General features: G+C 43.6%; 1 protein-coding gene across 3 annotated transcripts in view; it reads right to left on the bottom strand.

The window, feature by feature from the left end:
* Window positions 1-23,612, bottom strand: part of LOC120083235 (structural maintenance of chromosomes protein 6B-like) — a 34,499-nt gene that overhangs the window by 6,974 nt on the left and 3,913 nt on the right. For all 3 annotated transcript variants that reach the window (XR_016530405.1, XM_039038913.2, XM_039038905.2), the window contains 8 exons: window positions 23,145-23,279; window positions 22,560-22,636; window positions 22,404-22,479; window positions 1,661-1,735; window positions 1,365-1,469; window positions 742-911; window positions 544-646; window positions 297-409 (listed from right to left, as the gene is read on the bottom strand). Coding sequence is in view for 2 of the 3 variants with exons in the window: in XM_039038913.2 (XP_038894841.1) it covers window positions 297-409; window positions 544-646; window positions 742-911; window positions 1,365-1,469; window positions 1,661-1,735; window positions 22,404-22,479; window positions 22,560-22,636; window positions 23,145-23,279 (854 nt within the window). In the remaining variant the exon portion in view is untranslated. The remainder of the gene's footprint in view (window positions 1-296; window positions 410-543; window positions 647-741; window positions 912-1,364; window positions 1,470-1,660; window positions 1,736-22,403; window positions 22,480-22,559; window positions 22,637-23,144; window positions 23,280-23,612) is intronic.

Below are 23,612 nucleotides of genomic sequence, written 5' to 3' on the forward strand. Positions count from 1 at the left end.
GGAACCCCATGTTATCTAATGGCATGAGAGTTTTTGCAAAACTGAAATATAACTATTAGCTCAAGTTCATAAAGTTCTTCAAATGAAAATCAATTAATTTATGGTAAGAACAAACAAACCTGTGAGTGAACTTCGAACTCTTATAACATTATTATGCTTTATGTAATCACTTTCTAAACACTAGGAATTCATAGTTTTGTATACAAAACACACTATCCATTATCAAACGTGCTCCCAGAAGTGAAAATGATAGAAGAAGCAGGAAAAAATTATTAGAATTTAATATTTCAGCTTACATTTTGTATCCATCTAATGTAAAGACCTCCTTGAGGTTTGAGATACGTTGGTCAAATGCTACTGATTTACCCACATCATAATCTTTAACAAGCACTTGCCTCTCAGCATCACCCTAGGAAGCAAGAGTCATGGTTATAGAATAGAGCAACACATAATTTCTCAATTATCAACAACCTGAGGGGGTGCACAAAAGGAGGTAGCCTAAATGAATAAGCAAAAGAAAAAAACTTAAAACACGAGAATTACCTTATCTATCAAAACATTGATGACAGTATGGTTTTCAGAATGAACGACTGAAAGGGTTGTCGGGTGCTTTGTTTGAGGAAGCATGTGAGCTGGAATATTTAACCTACAAGAAGAAGTGAGAGCATGGGAAAGGATAAACTTAATGGTCAAACCAAAGATCATTAGGGAGCAGGGAAGAAAAAGAATTCCTCCACCTACACTGGTCTTGAAAAGTCATAGATGATAATTGGGAGTTGCCTATAATTAGCTTCATTTGCACATCTTCTCAAAAGAAGAGAATCTTGGTGATCAGTCACAATGAAAGCATTGAGCAACCTCCCAATGGCACTTTCAACAGCAGGAGCCCACATGTCACCATTGACCAAATTCTACAGAAAATAATCAAATCATCAATAAACAGTAGTAAGCTGCTGCCACCAGAAAGAACAATCTCACAGAGATAAAGGACCTCAGTAACACACCAATTCTGAAACGCATATTGATTAGCAAAGAAGCCAATCCATGTGGCCATGACTGAAAGAAATACACATTAATTTGTATCTTTCAGGAGAAAGCCCAACTTCTTCAAACAAGAAAAACGTTTACAATGATATTACAAAGTTTTCAATGACTCCCCTGACTTCATAAATCAATAATCCCACCTCTTTAGTTTGCATTTTCCCTCACAGATGTCATAAGGTAACAAACAAAAAATCCTCCCTGCATGTCATCTAGATGAACATTTCCTCCAAACATTCCTTTCTTTAATAATAAATTAGCTAGGTGATGGCGTAAAGAAACAAAAGATACCAATAATTTAGTTTCTGATTTCTGCTACTAACCAGATGGGAACCAATTGGACCAATGGGAGGTTTCTTGAATCTTTTATGTTGTCTCTCAATTGCACGTAATAATTGAATGACTCTATCACCTCCAAAAGCTGTGACCTGTCCAAAACATAAGTTATGCCGTTATCATCATTGGAGGCAATAGGTTAAAGTAAGAGAGCATCTGCTGCTTATATATGCAAGGAATTTAAGCTACATAAGCAAATAAAGATATGAACATGCATATTCTAAAATTGAAAACCATCCCCAGTTTGACGGGTATCTAAAATCGTAACCCAGTTTTTCCTCACCTTGTTGGTTTGATGCTGCCTTAGCTCTCGAATTGAGTGAGAAAATTCATAATGCTTTTTCTCATAACTTTCAATCTGCAAAAAACCACCATCATTTAAAAGTACATATTAAACAATCGTATTAGAAAAAATGATCCATCATAGTTTAATATGTTCTAACATAGAAAGCAAAGGGACAGCAGAACCATGAAAATATTGTTGAAATACGTCAAATTAGCCCTAAGGGCATTTTTGTCTTTTTACTATATTTGCTAAATTAGGGTTTCACATTATTCTATTTATATCTAAGGTTGGGTCTATTGTAAACAAGACATAAAAATAATAAGTTCTTTTCTACCGTGGTTTTTCTTCCCTGAATTAGGGTGGTTTTCCACGTAAACTCCTTGTGTTGTCTTCTTTCCCTATTTCAATATGGTATCAGAGCAAGGTGATGAAACCCTAGCCCCGGTAGAAGAAACTCAGTCATCAAACTTGATAGGTGAAGGTACGCTGAATAATGAGGCTATGATTCAAGCAGCGGTTGACCGCTATCTCCGAACCATCATCCCAGGTGGCTCAACCGAACAGATCCAGCTGGCGAGCCGAACAGCAGGTGGTGGGATTGCTCCAGCTGGCGCGCCGATTAGCTTCCAGTCTCAGCCGTTCCAACTGAACACCATCGATCGGATCCTTCCAGCCGAACAGCAGGTGGTGGTGGAAGGTCATGCCTTCCAGCCGGCGCACGCGATCGGGTCACAACCAATCGGACCCTCAGCTTCGCACACAACCGTCTCAGCCTCGCACGTTCTCCAGCCGGCGCATGCGATCGATCTACAGCCGGTAGGTATCTCGGCGTCGCACAGAATCGCATCTACACCAGACGGTCATGGGCTTGCTCCAGCTGCCGGGTCGGGTCAGATCGGAGCGATTTCTTCCGCTTCGCAGCAGATTGCCGAGCCGTTCGTCTGTTACCCACCATCACAGCCGTCTGGGAGCAGCGCCGGTCACGGGTTGCAGAACTTTGCCGCTGGTGGACTTCCGGCAGTAGCTTCTTCACAGTATCATGGTGGACAGCCTCTTCCTCATGTATATCCAGTTCAGCCCCAGTTTCGAATGGGTGAGTCCATTGAAGAAAATCCCATGGTATTTAGACAGAAAAATTCCAGATCTGAATCTCATGGGGAACTCCAACAACAATTAGCTAGTCTTCAGCAACAGATGGTCGCCCTGGGAGCCCGATTGAATGGCCATGATTCTTCCCCGATGTATTCAGAAAATCCGGTATCAATGTTTCCTACTCCAACTTCTAATCTTTTATCTGGAACAATTGGAAATTCTGCAAGAATGATCACAGGAGAGAAGTTGAATGGGCAAAATTACTTCTCTTGGTCCCAAACCATTAAAATGGTTCTTGAGGGACGCCATAAGTTTGGATATTTAACTGGAGAGATACCACGACCGAATCTTGGGGATCCTCAAGAACGTGTCTGGAAGGCAGAGGATTCTTTGCTCCGCTCAATGTTAATTAGTAGTATGGAACCACAAATCGGGAAACCCTTACTCTATTCAGCCACTGCCCGAGATATTTGGGATGCAGTCCGAAGGTTATATTCGAGGCGTCAGAACGCATCCCGCCTGTATACTCTACGTAAACAGGTTCACGAATGCAAACAAGGGAGCATGGATGTAACGTCATACTTCAGCAAGATGTCATTGTTATGGCAAGAAATGGATCTATGTCGGGAGATCATCTGGACCTGCCCACAAGATGGAATTCAATACTCCAAGATAGAAGAGGTTGAGCGTGTGTATGATTTTCTTGCCGGGCTACACCCCAAATTTGATACAGTTCGCAGTAGAATACTAGGGCAGAAACCAATTCCGTCTCTCATGGAGGTATGTTCAGAAGTTAGATTGGAAGAAGATAGATCGAGTGCAATGAATGGGCCAAGTGTTACCACTATAGAGTCAGCTGCCTTCGGGGTGAAGTCCGCTGGAGCTGATAGTGACAAGCAGAATAGTAAAACACCCCCAGTTTGTGAGCATTGTAAAAAACAGTGGCACACGAAGGATCAGTGCTGGAAATTGCATGGTCGCCCTCCAAATGGTAAACGTCGCCCTCCGAATGACAAGTCGAAATCTAGACGTGCTCTAGTGGGTGAATCAGTTGAGGGGGCTGCACAACCTCAGACACAGCTTCCAGTGACTAATCCTGGTGATTCAGGTACCGTAGGAATCGGAACAGTTGCTCAATCAGGTAACCCTCAATCCCTTAGTTTCCTTGCTGAGGGGAATGAGTTGTGGATTCTAGATTCAGGAGCAACCGATCACTTGACTGGCTCATCCGACCGGTTTCTCTCATACTATCCAAGTGCTGGAAATGAGAGGATTCGAATTACGGATGGGTCCTTCGCTCCTGTTGCTGGAAAAGGCAGACTGTCACCATTTCAGGGATTAACTCTGCAAAATGTCTTACATGTGCCCAAAATTTCTTACAATTTATTATCAATAAGCAAAATAACAAAAGATTTGAACTGTAGAGTTGTCTTCTCACCAGATACTGCTTTGTTTCAGGACTTGAGCTCGGGGAGGACGATTGGCACTGCCCGATATGACAGAGGCCTATATTTCCTTTCTACAGATGCTTCCTCCAAAAGCTTGTTTAGGACTAGTCTTTTATCTTCGTTTGCTATATCTGAAACAAATTATTTATTGTGGCATTTTCGTCTTGGACATCCTAGTTTTCAATATATGCGGTATTTGTTTCCTCATTTATTCCATAATGTGAATGTTTCTTCATTATCTTGTGATGTCTGTATACGTGCTAAACAACCTCGCGTGTCATTTGTTTCTCAGCCCTATAAGCCTACCTAGCCTTTCCACCTGGTTCACAGTGATGTTTGGGGTCCCTCGAGCATCGCTACCCTGTCTGGTAAACGGTGGTTTGTAACTTTCATTGATGATCATACCCGACTTACATGGGTATATCTCCTTGCTGATAAGTCCGAGGTTTTATCTACCTTCAAACAGTTCTATACCACTGTATTAACACAGTTCAACACAAAGATTGTCATTCTTCGGAGTGACAATGGCCGTGAGTTTGTCAATCACACCTTCCAGGAATTCCTAGCGTCAAAGGGGATCATCCATCAAAACTCGTGTGCATATACTCCTCAACAAAATGGGGTGGCTGAACGGAAAAATCACCACCTCATTGAAGTTGCTCGTTCCTTGATGATTCCAGCGTCTCTCCCTTCGTACCTGTGGGGAGATGCAGTTCTTACGGCAGCTCATCTCATTAATAGAATGCCTTCACGAGTTCTAAAGTTTCAAACTCCTCTTGAGTGCTTCAAAGAGTCCTATCAGTCTACCCGTCTTATTCCTGAGGTTCCTCTTCGTGTGTTTGGGTGTACAGCCTTTGTTCATACTCATGGTCCACATCGGACTAAGTTTGCTCCACGAGCTAAAACATGTGTGTTTGTCGGGTATCCCCTTCATCAGCGAGGCTATAAATGCTTTCATCCATCTTCCAGAAAATATTTTGTCACTATGGATGTCATGTTCCTTGAAGACAAACCGTTCTTTCCCGTTAGTCATCTTCAGGGGGAGACCACGAATGAAGAGACTAACAATTCCACGTACTCCATACCCATTAGCCTCAACCTTGAGCCTAGTTCGAATATTCCTGAACCTGAGCTTAGTCCCAATATTCCTGGACCTAGTCTACCTAGTCTTGAACCTAATTCTGCTCCTGTTGTTCCCGTGTCGGTTCTTCCTACTAAACAAGTGCCCTAGATAACATATTATAGGAGGAATCTCAGAAAGGAAATTCAGGAAACCTCTGGTGTTCCATCGGAAAGTGTCCAAGCGTCAGAACCAGCACAAGTTCAAGATCCCATTGTTTCAAAGGAGAGTCTTGAAGAAAAGTCTGGGAACATAGAAAATGACGAAATGAGCTTAGAGAAGGTTGAAATGTCAGGAAGGGATGAGATGCTGAAAGATCCTCAAGAGGATGCAGAATTGTTTCAAAAGTCCGATACTGAAGAGAGACAGACGAAAACTGACAACTATGATACCACTCTGGATATGCCAATTGCTCTGAGAAAGGGAACCAGGTCATGTACAAAATACCCTTTGCATAGCTTTCTGACCTATAGTAACTTATCTCCTGTTTTTAAGGCTTTTACTACTCAGTTAGATGCTCTAACAATACCTACCAGTGTACATGCGGCCATGGAAGTTCCCGAATGGAAAGCCGCAGTAATGGAGGAAATGAGAGCTCCTGAGGCAAATAAGACTTGGGAGTTAGTAGCTCTCCCTAGAGGTCACAAAACAGTTGGTTGCAAATGGGTGTTCACAGTGAAGTATAAGTCTGACGAAACACTTGAGAGGTATAAAGCCAGGTTAGTTGCTAAAGGATTCACTCAGACGTATGGGATTGATTATTCAGAAACTTTTTCCCCAGTGGCTAAGTTAAACACGATTCGTGTTCTTCTGTCTGTCGCCGTGAATCAAGATTGGCCCCTACATCAACTAGATGTAAAGAACGCATTCCTAAATGGTGAGTTGGAAGAGGAAGTTTATATGAGTCCACCTCCAGGTTTTGAAGCTAAGTTTGGGAATCATGTTTGCAAACTCAGGAAGTCTTTATATGGGTTGAAGCAGTCTCCTAGAGCGTGGTTTGACAGGTTCACCGTGTTTGTTAAGTCCCAAGGGTTTGTTCAGGGGCATTCTGATCATACCTTGTTTACCAAAAAATCACCCTTAGGAAAGATTGCTGTGTTGGTAGTGTATGTTGATGACATCATCCTATCAGGGGATGATACTGCAGAAATTGCTAAGCTAAAACAAAGGATGGCAAGTGAATTTGAAATTAAGGATCTTGGTAGTTTAAGGTATTTTCTAGGGATGGAAGTGGCAAGATCAAAAGCAGGAATATCTGTTTCTCAGCGGAAGTACACTATGGACTTGTTAAAAGAAACAGGAATGACCGGATGCAAACCTATTGACACTCCTATTGAGGTCAATAGCAAACTGAAAAATGTTTCGGAAGGAGTTCCTGTGAATAAGGAGAGGTATCAACGCCTAGTAGGAAAACTGATTTACTTGTCTCATACTAGACCCGACATCTCCTATGCTGTGAGTGTAGTAAGTCAGTTCATGCAGAGTCCATATGAGGAGCACATGGAAGCTGTGACTCGAATTTTGAGATATTTAAAGTCCACCCCTGGGAAGGGCTTGGTATTCAGGAAACATGACACACGAAGCATCGAGGCATATACTGACTCAGATTGGGCCGGATCTGTGACTGATAGAAGGTCAACCTCAGGGTACTGTACCTTTGTATGGGGAAATTTGGTAACTTGGCGGAGTAAAAAACAGGGTGTAGTGGCCAGAAGTAGTGCTGAGGCAGAGTATAGAGCTATGAATCTGGGAGTGTGTGAAGAAATCTGGTTGCAGAAGGTTTTATCTGATCTTCACGAGAGTAGTCCTGGGCCTATGAAGCTGTATTGTGATAATAAGGCTGCCATCAGTATTGCAAATAATCCCGTACAACATGATAGAACCAAACATGTTGAAATTGATAGGCACTTTATTAAAGAAAAGTTAGACCGCAGAGCTATTTGTATTCCCTATGTACCTTCAGTCCAACAGATTGCCGATGTTTTTACGAAAGGGTTATCGAGACAGACGTTTGAAGCTTGTATTAGCAAGTTGGGTCTTGCCGATATCTATGCCCCAACTTGAGGGGGAGTGTTGAAATACGTTAAATTAGCCCTAAGGGCATTTTTGTCTTTTTACTATATTTGCTAAATTAGGGTTTCACATTATTCTATTTATATCTAAGGTTGGATCTATTGTAAACAAGACATAAAAATAATAAGTTCTTTTCTACCGTGGTTTTTCTTCCCTGAATTAGGGTTTTCCACGTAAACTCCTTGTGTTGTCTTCTTTCCCTATTTCAATAAATATCACTCACTTATTCTCGCATTTTAAGAGAGGTGGTCAAGTCCAAAAGCAACAAGGCAAGATAATAGTACATACACTTGGAAACAAGATGCTAAGGTAAATAAAAAAGAGAAATAAAACCAAAGAGACTATAACAACATAACAATTTGAGCAAGGAGATCAGGAGCTATGAGCAGATAAGATAACTCATGCAAATATTTCAGATGACTAATACATGAAACTTTTGTTATAATTGGTATGGACCTTGTAAAGTAGCAATTTTCCATCCCACAGTTCAGTAGAGAAAAAGAAGATTGAAATGTTTGAGACAGTTTTTTTTTTTATATATATAAGAATAACAACTTTCATTTTGAAAAAATGAAAGAAAATAAGGGCAACAAAAACACCCCGCCCATAAAAGCAACTCCCTACATGAAGAGAGTCCAACTTTGCAAAATCACCTATAGGATAATTACAAAAGGTCTTCGAAACCGAAGCCCACAAAGAAATATGAAAGCGAACTAGAGACCTAACCTCGCTAGGGTCTTTATCTACTCCCCTAAAAGTCCTACTATTTTGCTCCCTCCATAAAACCCACACAATCGCACACACCCCTGCAAGCCACAGAAAAGGACTCTTCTCCCCCCTAGGAGAAACTCCTCGATCATAGCAACAACTCCCCTCTGACGAGCAAACGAAAAGCCAAACTCCTAGAAGAAACAATCCCAAACTGAGCTAGCAAACTCATAATGCCAAAGAATATGATCCAGATCTTCCTTCGCCTTCCAACAAAGGATGAGAACGGCAATAAGCAATGACCTAGAGAGACGATCCATCATGTTCACACGGTCATGTAACACTTGTCAGGTGAAGAATCTCACTTTTCTAAGAATCTTAATCCTCCAAATGACCAAAAAGACCAAAACGACCAAGGGAGAATGGGCCACAAGACTCTAAAAAAAGGACTTACACGGAAAGCCCTTCCAAAGGATTGAGTCTCTGAACCCTCACATCCCTTCTCTCATGCCTAAAAGAGTGATTCTTCAAGCAAAGAAAGAAGAGAAGCAGCATCCATCGTCTCCCCATCAGAAAAATTATGACTAAACCCGAAAGAGAAGGAGCATGAATTCCCTGACCACACAAGAAAGCCAGCAGCAAAGTGGTTTTTAAAAACCGACAAATAGTAGAGTCACAAAGAGGCATCTCGCTCACCCATTGATCCTCCCAGAAATAAGTATCCTTCCCCTCCCCCACCATGCACTGAACTAACACTCCACAAAAGGCAAGAACTCTTTCGAGATATCCTTGCAAGTTCCATAAGTTTTCGATGAAAACCTTTTAGACCCCTTGGACAACCACTCAAAAGGATGGGGTCATATTTGCTTACAATAATCTTATGCCATAGAGAGTTGGACTCGAAATAGAAGCGTCACAATCACCTAGTGTGTAAAGCCTTGTTACGAAACCTAAGATTTCCAGATTTCCAATCTCAAGACTCCATTTTTCAATAGGCTTCTCAATGACCTCCCACCTAATCAAATCGAGCCCTTTCCTTTTCCTTCCTCAACCACTTCCCAAAGGAAATCGTGCATCAACTTCTCCATACTCTTACACACCCTACAAGGGGATTTGAAAAGGGAGAAAAAATAAATAGGAAGGCTAGACAAAATAGATATAATCAAAGTAAGTCTTCCAGCCTAAGAAAAATACCCTTTTTTCCAAGACGCTAATCTCTTCCTAACCTCATCCACCACCGAATCCCAAAAAGCAATCGCCTTGGGATTACTCCTGAGAGGTAGGCCAAGATTGGATGAGGGAAGCATCCCAACCTCACACCCTACCAACTCCGACCATCCCAACCTCACACCCTAACAACTTCGACCATCTCTTAAGCTTCTCCTCCTCATAGTTGATCCCCATGATGCTATACTTCCCCCTGTTGATTTTCAAACCTTATTTCTTTAAAAACTATTGAAATAGAAGAGAAAGAAAACGACACAAGGAGTTTACGTAGAAACCCCTAATTCAGGGAAGAAAAACCACGATAGAAAAGGACTTATTATTTTTAAATGTCATACTACAATAGACCCCAACCTCAGATATAAATAGAATGAGATGAAACCCTAATTTAGCAAATATAGTATAAATTACAAAAATGCCCTTAGGGCTAATTCAACGTATTTCAACACTCCCCCTCAAGTTGGGGCGTAGATATCGGCAACACCCAACTTGCTAATACAAGCTTCAAACGTCTGTCTCGATAACCCTTTCGTAAGAACATCTGCAACCTGTTGGACTGAAGGTACATAGGGAATACAGATAGCTCCGTTGTCTAACTTTTCTTTAATAAGTGTCTGTCAATTTCCACATGTTTGGTTCTATCATGTTGCACGGGATTATTCGCAATACTGATGGCAGCCTTATTATCACAATACAGCTTCATGGGCCCCAGACTACTCTCGTGAAGATCAGATAAAACTTTCTGCATCCAGATTTCTTCACACACTCCCAGACTCATAGCTCTATACTCTGCCTCAGCACTACTTCTGGCCACTACGCCCTGTTTTTTACTCCGCCAAGTTACCAAATTTCCCCATACGAAGGTACAGTACCCTGAGGTTGACTTTCTATCAGTCACAGATCCGGCCCAATCTGAGTCAGGATATGCCTCGATGCTCCGTGTGTCATGTTTTCTGAACACCAAGCCCTTCCCAGGGTTGGACTTCAGGTATCTCAAAATTCGAGTCACAGCTTCCATGTGCTCCTCATATGGACTCTGCATGAACTGACTTACCACACTCACAGCATAGGAGATGTCGGGCCTAATATGAGATTAGTAAATCAGTTTTCCTACCAAGCGTTGATACCGCTCCTTATTCACAGGAACTCCTTCCGAAATGCTTTTCAATTTGCTATTGACCTCAATAGGAGTGTCAATGGGTTTGCATCCAATCATTCCTGTTTCCTTCAACAAGTCCAGAGTATACTTCTGCTGAGATACAGATATTCCTGCTTTTGATCTTGCCACTTCCATCCCGAGAAAATACCTCAAACTACCAAGATCCTTGATTTCAAATTCACCTGCCATCCTTTGTTTTAGCTTAGCAATTTATGTCGTGTCATCTCCTGATAGGATGATGTCATCAACATACACTACCAATACAGCAATCTTTCCTAAGGGTATTTTTTGGTAAACAAGGTATGATCAGAATGCCCCTGAACAAACCCTTGGGACTTAACAAACACGGTGAACCTGTCAAACCATGCCCTAGGGGACTGCTTCAACCCATATAAAGACTTCCTGAGTTTGCAAACATGATTCCCAAACTTAGCTTCGAAACCTGGAGGTGGACTTATGTAAACTTCCTCTTCTAACTCACCATTTAGGAAGGCATTTTTTACATATAGTTGATGTAGGGGTCGATCTTTATTTACGGCGACAGATAGAAGAACACGAATCGTGTTTAACTTAGCCACTAGGGAAAAAGTTTCTGAATAATCAATCCCATACGTCTGAGTGAACCCTTTCGCAACTAATCTGGCCTTATATCTCTCGAGTGTTCCGTTAGACTTATACTTCACTGTGAACACCCATTTGCAACCAACTGTTTTGTGACCTCTAGGGAGAGCTACTAACTCCCAAGTCTTATTTGCATCGAGAGCTCTGCTTTCCACTCGGGAACTTCCATGGCCGAATGTACACTGGTAGGTATTGCTAGAGCATCCAGCTGAGTAGTGAAAGCCTTAAAACCAGGAGATAAGTTACTATACGTCAAAAAACTATGCAAACGGTACTTTGTACATGACCTAGTTCCCTTTCTCAGAGCAATTGGCATATCCAAAGTGGTATCATAGTTGTCAGTTTTCGTCTGTCTCTCTTCAGTATCAGACTTCTGAGACAATTCTGCATCTTCTTGAGGATCTTTCAGCACCTCATTATCTCCTGAAGTTTCAACCTTCTCTGAGCTCGTCTCATCATTTTCTATGTTCCCAGACTTCTCTTCAAGAATCTCCTCTGAAACAACAGGATCTTGAACCTGAGCTGGTTCCGATGCTTGGACACTTTCCAATGGAACACCAGGGGTTTCCTGAATTTCCTTTCTAAGATTCTTCCTATAGTACGTTATCCAGGGCACTTGTCTAGTAGGAAGGACCGACACGGGAACAGCAGGAGCAGAGTTAGGCTCAAGACTAGGTAGACTGGGTCCAGAAATATTAGGACTAGGCTCAAGATTGAAGCTAATAGGTACGGAGTACGTGGAACTGTTAGTCTCTTCATTCGTGGTCTCCCCCTGAAGATGATTAACGGGAAAGAACGGTTTATCTTCAAGGAACGTGACATCCATAGTGACAAAATATTTTCTGGAAGATGGGTGAAAGCATTTATAGCCTCGCTAGTGAAGAGGATACCCGAAAAACACACATTTTTGAGCTCGTGGAGCAAACTTAGTTCGGTGTGGACCATGAGTATGAAGAAAGGTTGTACACCCAAACACACGAAGAGGAACCTCAGGAATAAGACGGATAGACTAATAGGACTCTTTGAAGCACTCAAGAGGAGTTTGAAACTTTAGAACTCGTGAAGGCATTCTATTAATGAGATGAGCTGCAGTAAGAACTGCATCTCCCCACAGGTACGAAGGGAGAGACGCTGGAATCATCAAGGAACGAGCAACTTCAATGAGGTGGTGATTTTTCCATTTAGCCACCCCATTTTGTTGAGGAGTATATGCACACGAGTTTTGATGGATGATCCCCTTTGACGCTAGGAATTCCTGGAAGGTGTGATTGACAAACTCACGACCATTGTCACTCCGAAGAATGGCAATCTTTGTGTTGAACTGTGTTAATATAGTGGTATAGAACTGTTTGAAGGTAGATAGGACTTCGGACTTATCAGCAAGGAGATATACCCATGTAAGTCGGGTATGGTCATCAATGAAAGTTACAAACCACCGTTTACCAGACAAGGTAGAGATGCTTGAGGGACCCCAAACATCACTGTGGTCCAAGTGAAAAGGCTGGGTAAGTTTATAGGGTTGAGAAACAAACGACACATGAGGTTGTTTAGCACGTATACAGACATCACAAGATAATGAAGAAACATTCACATTATAGAATAAATGAGGAAATAAATATCGCATATATTGAAAACTAGGATGTCCAAGACGAAAATGCCACAATAAATAATTTGTTTCAGACATAGTAAACGAAGATAAAAGACTAGTCCTAAACAAGCTTCTGGAGGAAGCATCTTCAGAAAGGAAATATAGGCCTCTGTCATATCGGCAGTGCCAATCGTCTTCCCCGAGCTCAAGTCCTGAAACAAAGCAGTATCTGGGGAGAAGACAACTCTACAGTTCAAATCTTTTGTTATTCTACTTATTGATAATAAGTTGTAAGAAATTTTGGGCATATGTAAGAAATTTTGGGCATATGTAAGACATTTTGCAGAGTTAATCCCTGAAATGGTGACAGTCTGCCTTTTCCAACAACAAGAGCGAAGGACCCATCCGCAATTCGAATCCTCTCATTTCCAGCGCTTGGATAGTATGAGAGAAATCGGTCGGATGGGCCAGTCAAGTGATCGGTCGCTTCTGAATCTAGAATCCATAACTCATTCCCTTCAACAAGGAAACTAAAAGATTGAGGGTTACATGATTGAGCAACTGTTCCGATCCCTATGGTACCTGAATGACCAGGGTTGGTCACTGGAGGCTGTGTCTGAGGTTGTGCAGCCCCCTCAACTGATTCACCCACTAGAGCACGTCCAGATTTTGACTTGTCATTCGGAGGGCGACCATGCAATTTCCAGTACTGATCTTTCGTGTGCCATTGTTTTTTGCAATGCTCACATAATGGGGGTGTTTTACTATTCTGCTTGTCACCATCAGCTCCAGCGGACTTCACCCCGAAGGCAGCTGACTCTACAGTGGTAACACCCGGCCCATTCATTGCACTCGATCTATCTTCTTCCAATCTAACCTCTGAACAGACCTCCATGAGAGACGGTATTGGTTTCTGCCCAGTATTCGACTCCGAACTGTATCAAATTTGGGGTGCAACCCTGCAAGAAAATCATACACACGCTCAACCTCTTCTATCTTGGAGTATTAAATTCCATCTTGCGGGCAGTTCCAGATGATCTCCCGACATAGATCCATTTCTTGCCATAACAATGACATCTTGCTGAAGTATGACGTTACATCCATGCTCCCTTGTTTGCATTTGTGAACCTGTTTACGTAGAGTATACAGGCGGGATGCGTTCTGACGCCTCGAATATAACCTTCAGACTGCATCCTAAATATCTCGGGCAGTGGCTGAATAGAGTAAAGGTTTCCCAATTTGTGGTTCCATACTACTGATTAACATTGAGCAGAGTAAAGAATCATCTGCCTTCCAGACACGCTCTTGAGGATCTCTAGGATTCGGTCGTGGTATCTCTCCAGTCAAATATCCAAACTTATGGCGTCCCTCAAGGACCATTTTAATTGTTTGGGACCAAGAGAAGTAATTTTGCCCATTCAACTTCTCTCCCGTGATCATTCCTACAGAATTTCCTATAGTTCCAGATAAAAAATTAGTAGTAGGAAGAGTAGGAAACATTGATACCGGATTTTCTGAATACATCGGGGAAGAATCACGGCCATTCAATCTGGCTCCAAGGGCGGCCATCTATTGCTGAAGACTAACCAATTGTTGTTGGAGTTCCCCCTGAGATTCAGATCTGAAATTTTTCTATGTAAAAGTCATGGGATTTTCTTCAACGGAATCACCCATTCGAAACTGAGGTTGAACCGGGTACACATGAGGAAGAAGCTATCTGTAACGGTCATGCTTGTCCAGGGCCTGTTGCCCATGGCCGCATGCCCAATCCAACCCCCTTATAGCTTACTTTCATATCCTGTATTGTATTAGTTTAGTTAGCTTGCTTTATTTACATTTTCGTTGTAAGTGACCACTCGCCCTTTTGCATATGCAAGGGCGCTAGTTGGCTTTTTGTTCAGAATGCACTATATGGGGATAAGACTAACCATCATTTCCTCATACCCGGAGTAGTACTCTATAAAGCCGTTGTTGTTGCTTATTGCTTTCTAGTCTACTACAATCTTTCTTTCTTTATTCACACTCACAAATCTTCTTACGAAAACCTTTTCTCCAAACCCGTTTTCTAAAACCGTTTTCCCTAAAACGGGGGTGGAGGTTGCAAGAGGCACTCGGTGTGCCATCGGCAGTCCGTAATCGAGTTGGCTGGCTTGTTCGTGAGCGGGAACAAGTGCCGCACAATCGCTAAGAGAAGCTTCCGAAAGAGCGATTGTGACAGTTGGTATCAGAGCCAGGTTGGCTTATAGAGGGAAGATCAGTGATCATGTCGGCGACGAAGAATCTGAACAAGTCCCATGTGGACAGATTGGTAGAGATGGAAGAACAAATGCTCTACCTGAGAGAGGTCCCAGATAATGTTCGTTTTCTTGAGACTCGGCTACAAGAAGTTGCCGAGAAAGCCGATGGAATTGATGCGGTGGTAGGCCGCCTAGACGGATTACCCGTCAGAGAATTGATGATGAGGGTAGAGACCCTCGAGACCAAGACAGTACGGTCCGGCAGCTTTGAACGAGGCGATAGCTCCTCGGGCTCTGTTGCCCACATAGAGGAGCGTGTCGAAGAGCTGGACAGCTCCCAAAAAGCAATACTTCAGATGGTAACCGATTTATCTGAAGACTTTCGATCGGCCCTGGATGTCGTCAGAGCCGAGATAGCGGATGTGAGTGCTAGGGTGAATCTCACCATCCGAGCGGTAGGGAACCAAGCCCCACCTGGGGGAGCAATGGCAGTGAGCCGAATAAAAATCCCAGAACCGAAACCCTTCTGTGGGGTGCGAGAAGCGAAAGCCCTGGAAAATTTTATCTTCGACCTTGAGCAATACTTCAAGGCGACGAACACAGTGACTGAAGAGTCGAAAGTCACAATAGCAACGATGCATCTAGTTGAAGATGCGAAACTGTGGTGGAGATCACGATTTACAGACATACAGGAAGGACGCTGCACTATTGACACTTGGGATAGATTGAAACAAGAACTTCGTTCGCAGTTCTTCCCTGAAAATGTCGAGATCTTGGCTCGAAGAAAACTCCGAGAGCTAAAGCAAACAGGTAACATCAGGGACTATGTAAAACAGTTTGCAGGACTCATGTTGGACATACGAGATATGTCTGAAAAAGACAAGGTCTTTTGCTTTGTGGAAGGGCTGAAACCGTGGGCAAAATCAAAACTATATGAACAGAGAGTACAGGATCTCCCCTCTGCTTATGCGGCAGCTGAACGGCTGTACGACCTTAGCACTGACTCACAAGATGTGAGGAAACAATCAACTTCCTCCAATGGGGGAAACAGAAACAGCCGTTCCAGTCCTCCCAGACCTGGGGGAGGAGACAAGAACACAGGGGGGGACCGCAAATCATCCCAACCGAGATCAGGAAACAACTGGCGGGGGCCGCCACAACAGCATAACAATTACAATCGCCCCCTGTCTTGTTTCATATGTAGAGGGCCACACAGGGCGGGCGAATGTCCAAATCGAACTGCGTTCAATGCTTTTCAAGCCACATTGGCCTCTACCTCTGAAGACAAGGCTGAACTGGAAGAGACGGTAACCGAGCCAGCGGCAGAAATTGAGAATCCAAGGATGGGGGCATTGAAATTCCTATCTGCACTTCAGAAGAATATGGGAAAGGCGACGGAGCCACTAGAGAAAGGTCTCATGTATGTAGACGCTTGGGTCAACCAAGGATCGGCCAAAACCACTATGATTGACTCTGGGGCTACCCATAACTTCATGGCTGAAAGGGAAGCTCGCCGTCTGAACTTGAATTGGGAAAGAGATGCAGGGAAGATGAAAGCTGTGAATTCCGCAGCCCTACCAATTACGGGGATAGCGAAGAGAACTCCGGTGAAGTTAGGAGACTGGAAGGGCTTCGTTGACTTCGTAATTGTCAAGATGGATGATTTCGACGTGGTACTGGGGATGGAATTTCTGCTTGAACATAAAGTCATACCAATGCCCCTCGCCAAATGCTTAGTCATTACCGGATCTACACCGACCGTAGTCCAAGCCAGTATCAAGCAGCCAAATGGGGTGAGAATGATCTCAGCCCTCCAATTGAAGAGGGGCCTGGCCCACGACGAACCCACGTTCATGGTCATCCCGATAGAATCAGTTGAGTCCACTGAAGAGGAGATCCCCCAAGACGTTCTATTTGTCTTGGAAGAGTACCGGGACGTCATGCCGAAAAGCCTGCCCAAGTCCTTGCCCCCACGAAGGGGGATTGACCATGAGATTGAGTTGTTGCCAGGGGCAAAGCCGCCTGCCAAGAATGCATATCGGATGGCCCCGCCAGAATTGGCTGAGCTTCGGAATCAGTTAGACGAGTTGTTAGAGGCAGGATTTATTAGACCGGCAAAGGCTCCTTATGGAGCCCCAGTACTGTTCCAGAAGAAGAAGGATGGGAGCCTCCGGTTGTGCATCGACTATCGGGCCTTGAATAAACTCACAGTCCGCAACAAATATCCCCTTCCTATCATCACTGACTTATTTGATCAGCTTCACGGTGCTAAGTATTTCTCGAAGCTGGACCTACGGTCTGGATATTATCAGGTTCGAATTGCTGAAGGAGACGAACCTAAGACGACCTGTGTCACGAGATATGGAGCCTTCGAATTCCTCGTGATGCCCTTTGGCCTCACCAATGCCCCAGCAACGTTCTGTACCCTAATGAACCAAGTGTTTCACGAATACCTTGACAAATTCGTCGTAGTGTATCTTGATGACATTGTGGTCTATAGTGCCTCGCTAGAGAACCATCGGCATCACCTCCAACTAGTCTTTGAAAAGCTGAGGAGAAATCAGTTGTATGTAAAGAGAGAGAAGTGCTCCTTTGCCCAAGAGCGCATAAATTTCCTCGGCCACGTGATTGAGTGTGGTCGGATTGGTATGGAAGAGGGCAAGGTGGCCGCAATTAGAGACTGGAGGGTACCATCATCCGTGACCGAATTATGATCCTTCCTCGGACTAGCCAACTACTATAGGCGGTTCGTAGAAGGATTCTCGAGAAGAACAGGGCCATTAACCGAACTGTTGAAGAAGGATAGCCAATGGAGCTGGACTCCTGAATGTCAAGCCGCCTTTGAGGGCTTGAAGAAAGTGATGATTGAGGGGCCGGTCCTCGGAATTGCCGACGTGACCAAGCCATTTGAAGTAGAGACTGATGCTTCTGACTTCGCGTTGGGCGGTGTTCTCCTCCAAGACGGACACCCCATCGCGTATGAGAGTAGAAAACTAAATGATGCCGAACGGAGGTATGCCGCCTCCGAGAAAGAGATGTTAGCAGTAGTTCACTGCTTGAGGGCCTAGAGACAGTATCTCTTGGGGGCCAAGTTCGTGGTCAAGACCGACAACAACTCCATTTGCCACTTCTTCAACCAACCGAAGTTGTCGTCGAAACAGGCACGGTGGCAGGAATGTCTAGCGGAGTTCGACTTCCAATTCGAACATAGACCGGGGAAAAGCAACCAAGCGGCTGATGCTCTTAGCCGAAAGAGCGAACATGCGGCCCTGTGCATGTTCGCCCGCCTACAAGCAAGTACGTTGAGTGCAACAGTACGAGAAACTGTCAAAACTCACTTGACAAATGACACAGTGGCGCAGGCCATCTTACAGTTGGCCAGAGAGGGGAAGACACGCCAGTTCTGGGTGGAAGATGATCTACTATACACCAAAGGCAATCGCCTCTACATCCCCAGATCCGGGGAGTTACGAAGGTCGCTGATGAAGGAGTGTCACGACACACTGTGGGCAGGACATAATGGTTGGCAGAGGACTTATGCCCTTCTGAAGCAAGGCTACTATTGGCCAAGTCTTCGAGACGATGTCATGCAATTTACCAAGACTTGCCTTGTCTGCCAACAAGATAAGGTTGAAAGGGCGAAATTAGCGGGTCTGCTGGAACCCCTACCTGTGCCCTCTAGACCGTGGGAGAGTGTGTCTCTCGACTTCATCACCCATTTGCCCAAGGTGGGAGAGTTTGAATCGATCCTTGTTATCATCGACCGGTTCTCGAAATATGCCACGTTCGTCCCAACGCCGAAAATGTGCACAGCCGTGATGACTACTCAGCTGTTCTTCAAACACATCGTGAAATTATGGGGTGTCCCCATGAGCATTGTTAGCAATCGGGACGGAAGATTCACTGGAACATTCTGGACAGAATTGTTCAGAATATTGGGATCATCACTGAATATCTCCTCTAGCTATCATCCCCAAACCGACGGTCAGACGGAACGCTTCAACAGTATGCTCGAGGAATATCTGCGTCACTTTATCGACGCTAGGCAGAAGAACTGGGTCCAGTTGTTAGATGTGGCTCAGTTCAGCTTCAATAGCCAATAGAGTTCCGCGACCGGAAAAACGCCCTTCGAAGTGGTGTGCGGCAGACAGCCACTCATGCCACACTTGGTGGACCACCCTTATGCAGGCAAAAGTCCTCAGGCACATAACTTCACTAAAGAGTGGAGCAAAACCTCTGAGATCGCTCGCGCCTACCTAGAAAAAGCATCGAAGAGGATGAAGAAGTGGGCTGATAAGAAGTGGAGGGCCCTTGAGTTTCAAGCTGGGGACAAGGTCCTGATCAAGCTACGACCGGAACAGTTTCGTTTCCGAGGCCAGAGAGACCAACGGCTAGTAAGGAAATATGAAGGTCCAGTGGAGGTAATTGAGAAGGTCGGGAGAACCTCATACAGGGTTCAGTTACCCTCATGGATGAAGATTCATCCTGTCATCCATGTGAGTATCCTGAAGCCCTATCATCCCGATCCCGAGGATGAACAGCGAAACATGCTAAGGCGCCCACCGGTCACGATGAAGAGTTCTGCTGAGAAAGAAGTTGCACAAATCCTAGATAAACGTACGCGCCGTATTGGAAGACCCAGACGAGAACTGACAGAGTTCTTAGTGAAATGGAAGGATCTCCCCGACGAAGAGATCAGTTGGGAGCGGGCCGAAGACTTGAAGAATGCAGCTCCAACCATTGCAGGTTTTGAACAAGGTCGGTTGACGGGGACGTCAACCAATTAAGTGGGGGAGAATGTAACGGTCATGCTTGTCCAGGGCCTGTTGCCCATGGCCGCATGCCCAATCCAACCCCCTTCTAGCTTACTTTCATATCCTGTATTGTATTAGTTTAGTTAGCTTGCTTTATTTACATTTTCGTTGTAAGTGACCACTCGCCCTTTTGCATATGCAAGGGCGCCAGTTGGCTTTTTGTTCAGAATGCACTATATGGGGATAAGACTAACCATCATTTCCTCATACCCGGAGTAGTACTCTATAAAGCCGTTGTTGTTGCTTATTGCTTTCTAGTCTACTACAATCTTTCTTTCTTTATTCACACTCACAAATCTTCTTACGAAAACCTTTTCTCTAAACCCGTTTTCTAAAACCGTTTTCCCTAAAACGGGGGTGGAGGTTGCAAGAGGCACTCAGTGTGCCATTGGCAGTCCGTAATCGAGTTGGCTGGCTTGTTCGTGAGCGGGAACAAGTGCCGCACAATTGCTAAGAGAAGCTTCCGAAAGAGCGATTGTGACACTATCCACCATGGTACTGTGAAGGAGCTACTGCCAGAAGTCCACCGATGGCAGAATGCGGCCACCCATGACCGGTGTTGCTCCCAGACGGCTGCGACGGAGGGTAACGGACAGAAGGCTCGGCGATTGGCTGCGAGGTTGAAGCAATCGCGCCGATCTGACCCGACCCGGCAAACCCACGACCGTCTGGAGCAGATCCGGTCTTGTGCGAAGTCGAGGGACCGATCGGCTGCGAGGGACAGACTGCATGTGCCAGAAAAGGAACGCTTGCACGCGAAGCCGAGGGGCCTTCATCGATCGGCTGGAACGGCTGAGTCTGGAAGCTAATCGGCGCGCCGATTGGAGCAAGCCCACCACCAGCTGTTCGACTCGCCGGCTGGATCTGTTCGGCTCGCCGGCTGGATCTGTTCGGCTGCGCCACCTGGGATGATGGTTCGGAGATAGCGGTCGACTGCTGCTTGAATCACAGCCTCATTGGTCAGTGTACCTTCACCTATCAAGTTTGATGACTGAGTTTCTTCTATCAGGGCTAGGGTTTCATCACCTTGCTCTGATACCATATTGAAATAGAAGAGAAAGAAAACGACACAAAGAGTTTACGTGGAAAACCCTAATTCAGGGAAGAAAAACCACGATAGAAAAGGACTTATTATTTTTAAATGTCATACTACAATAGACCCCAACCTCAGATATAAATAGAATGAGATGAAATCCTAATTTAGCAAATATAGTATAAATTACAAAAATGCCCTTAGGGCTAATTCAACATATTTCAACAAAAACAACTAGAATGTGATTTGAAGCTAAAAACAAGTTCTCATTACCAGAGCAAAAGAAAAGCGTGTCATCTACAAATTGAAGATGCGAAAGAGTCGCTCTTTCCTCTCCCACCTCAAAGGGGATGAAAATACTTTCGTCAACACACTTCTGCACCAAACTACTCATAATATCCACCAAAAGAAGGAAAAGGAAAGAAGATCACCTTGCCTAAGGCCTCTCGTGGCTACCACTTTACCTCTAGGACTGTCATTTATCATAAAAGAGAAAGTCGCATGTTAGGTACTTAAGCACCTTGAAGAACCACATCCCAACAGCTAGCTTTTGGGATGTGGTTCTTCAAGGTGCTTAAGTTCCTAACAATTGTATCAGAGCCGGTTGTCGATATTCCGAAGTGGAACAGGCGGAAGGTTCTGACCGGGTGTGATCGAGTGAAGTACCGTCAAAGTAGCCGTCGGGACGTCAGCTTTCTGGGGATGGGGTATTGTTAGGAACCAAGGTAGTATAGGATGTCTTTGTCCCACGTTGATTAGAATGGGATGACTAATGTGGTACTTAAGTGACTTGGCTCTCCCACCCCAACAGCTAGCTTTTGGGGTGTGGTTCTCCAAGGTGCTTAAGTACCTAACATCACATTTCTCAGACAACCCCACATCCACATTCTTCATTTGTAATCGAAGCCCTTCTTTTCCATCACTTTGAGTCCCAATCCACATAATCATAGGCCTTCTCGAAGTCAATCTTAAATAACACTCTCTTTCTTTCTTTCCTTTTTTTTTTTTTTTTTTTGCCTATACTCCTCCATAGCTTCATTAGCCACAAGAGCTTGGTCCAAAATCTGTCTCCCACCTATAAAAGCACCTTGTGTTTCAGAGATTGTCAACGGAAGCATCCTTCTCAAGCAATTAGCCAACACTTTTGCAATAATCTTATACACGCTTGTAATTAAGCTGATCGGTCTAAAATCCTTCACCCTTGTCACAGCCACTTGGAAGCATGCTTTGGACAGTTGGAAGCACGTTGATCACAGCCACTTGTTAAAGTCACCCCATTTTCAACCAGACTCCCAACTTCTAAGAAACAATAATATCGTTGATCGCATTATGTGTTCCAATAAATAGTTTCAGTTTGACCTATCACCTATCAACATTTGCGAGTAAATAAGTTGTTAGAATTTATAAATTAATTAAAATTTGTAAAAGAGAAAAGTTCGTCCCCATTCATGCATGCAGAAAGGTGATGACATCTCATTATGTGAAGTGTCACACGGTATCAATCACAAGTACTGCAGGACAAGAACAAGACAACCAAAGAGAGGATTCTTTTCCATTCTTCAACGACGCAATAACTTGCCACAAAATATCCAGTAGGTTGCCATGCAAGGATCCTCGTCTTACCTCTTCAGCAATCTTTTTTATTTCATTTCTCCCACTGTATAGACTCTCCATTAAGGCATTCTCCTCCTCTTTTAACCTGTTGATTCAATAAGATGCGATGCAATCTTTTTTTGGAGGAAAAGAAAAAAGAAATTACGAAGCAAATAAATAAATAACCTCATTACTGTTGACTTAGCAGCTTCAGTCTCCGATTCAAGTTCCTTCAACTTTTCCTCAATTTCAGATTCTTCAGCCTACAGATAATTAACAATCAAAGGGATATTGGAAGGGAGAGCATTAAAGTCCATGAGAAAATATATGTAATCTACATCACATGCGATCGAGAGACATAATCAAATCTCAAATGATTATTTGCCGTGAATATTATAGATAGAACTTCTACCGCATCAAACAAGTTTTAAGTAACTGCGAGAAGACGCCTTATTGCCAAATGAACAAAAACATGGATATATCATTGTATGGATCCTACATATGAAATCTGCAACGGCTTGGAGATATAACTATGGTAAAAGCATAATGTTGGAAGGTAATGAGTGCAACTACCTATATAAAGTTGTAGACTGATCATACGTATATTAGTCACAGACTTGCATCCATGCATACATACATACAAATATAGCTTAAATGTGCAACTACCAATACAGATTGTTCCAGAGACATAAACATATAAATAGATCAATACATAACATATAAAATCAAGACAGCCTAGCCATCTCTACAAAATCCAAGAGAAAGGGAAACCTGTGTATTTCTAATGTGCTGCTCATGAATATCTTGAACTTGTTGCTCAAGCAGCCTAACACGCTTTACCATCTTTTGGATGTAGTTTACTTTACGGCCATGCTCCTCTTCAAGTCCGAGCTTCTCTCTTGTTGCCTAAAAATTTTGTTTGCATTGGAATATTTAAAGGAAAACGTGAAAGGATAGAGATTACTTTGAAGCCTGATAGGAAGTTCTCATAAGATAGATGCATTTAAAAATATATATATAATAATAATAATACAATAAAAGATTAAAAATGAGAATAGCTCAATAGTCTACATTCTATGCATCTAATCCTTCCCCTGAGGTGTTCAAATCTTCAACCCACACTTTTTGTAATTGAGAAAAAGAAGAAAATAGAATAAAACCAATAGTTACCACACAGCAGAGCAAAGAGTAACTAATATAATATTTTTCCAACCAAACAGATATCATAGCACTGTTCAT

Source organism: Benincasa hispida, chromosome 1 (genome assembly GCF_027475165.1).
Source record: "Benincasa hispida cultivar pf3 chromosome 1, pf3_genome.v1.1, whole genome shotgun sequence".
NCBI lineage: Eukaryota > Viridiplantae > Streptophyta > Magnoliopsida > Cucurbitales > Cucurbitaceae > Benincasa > Benincasa hispida.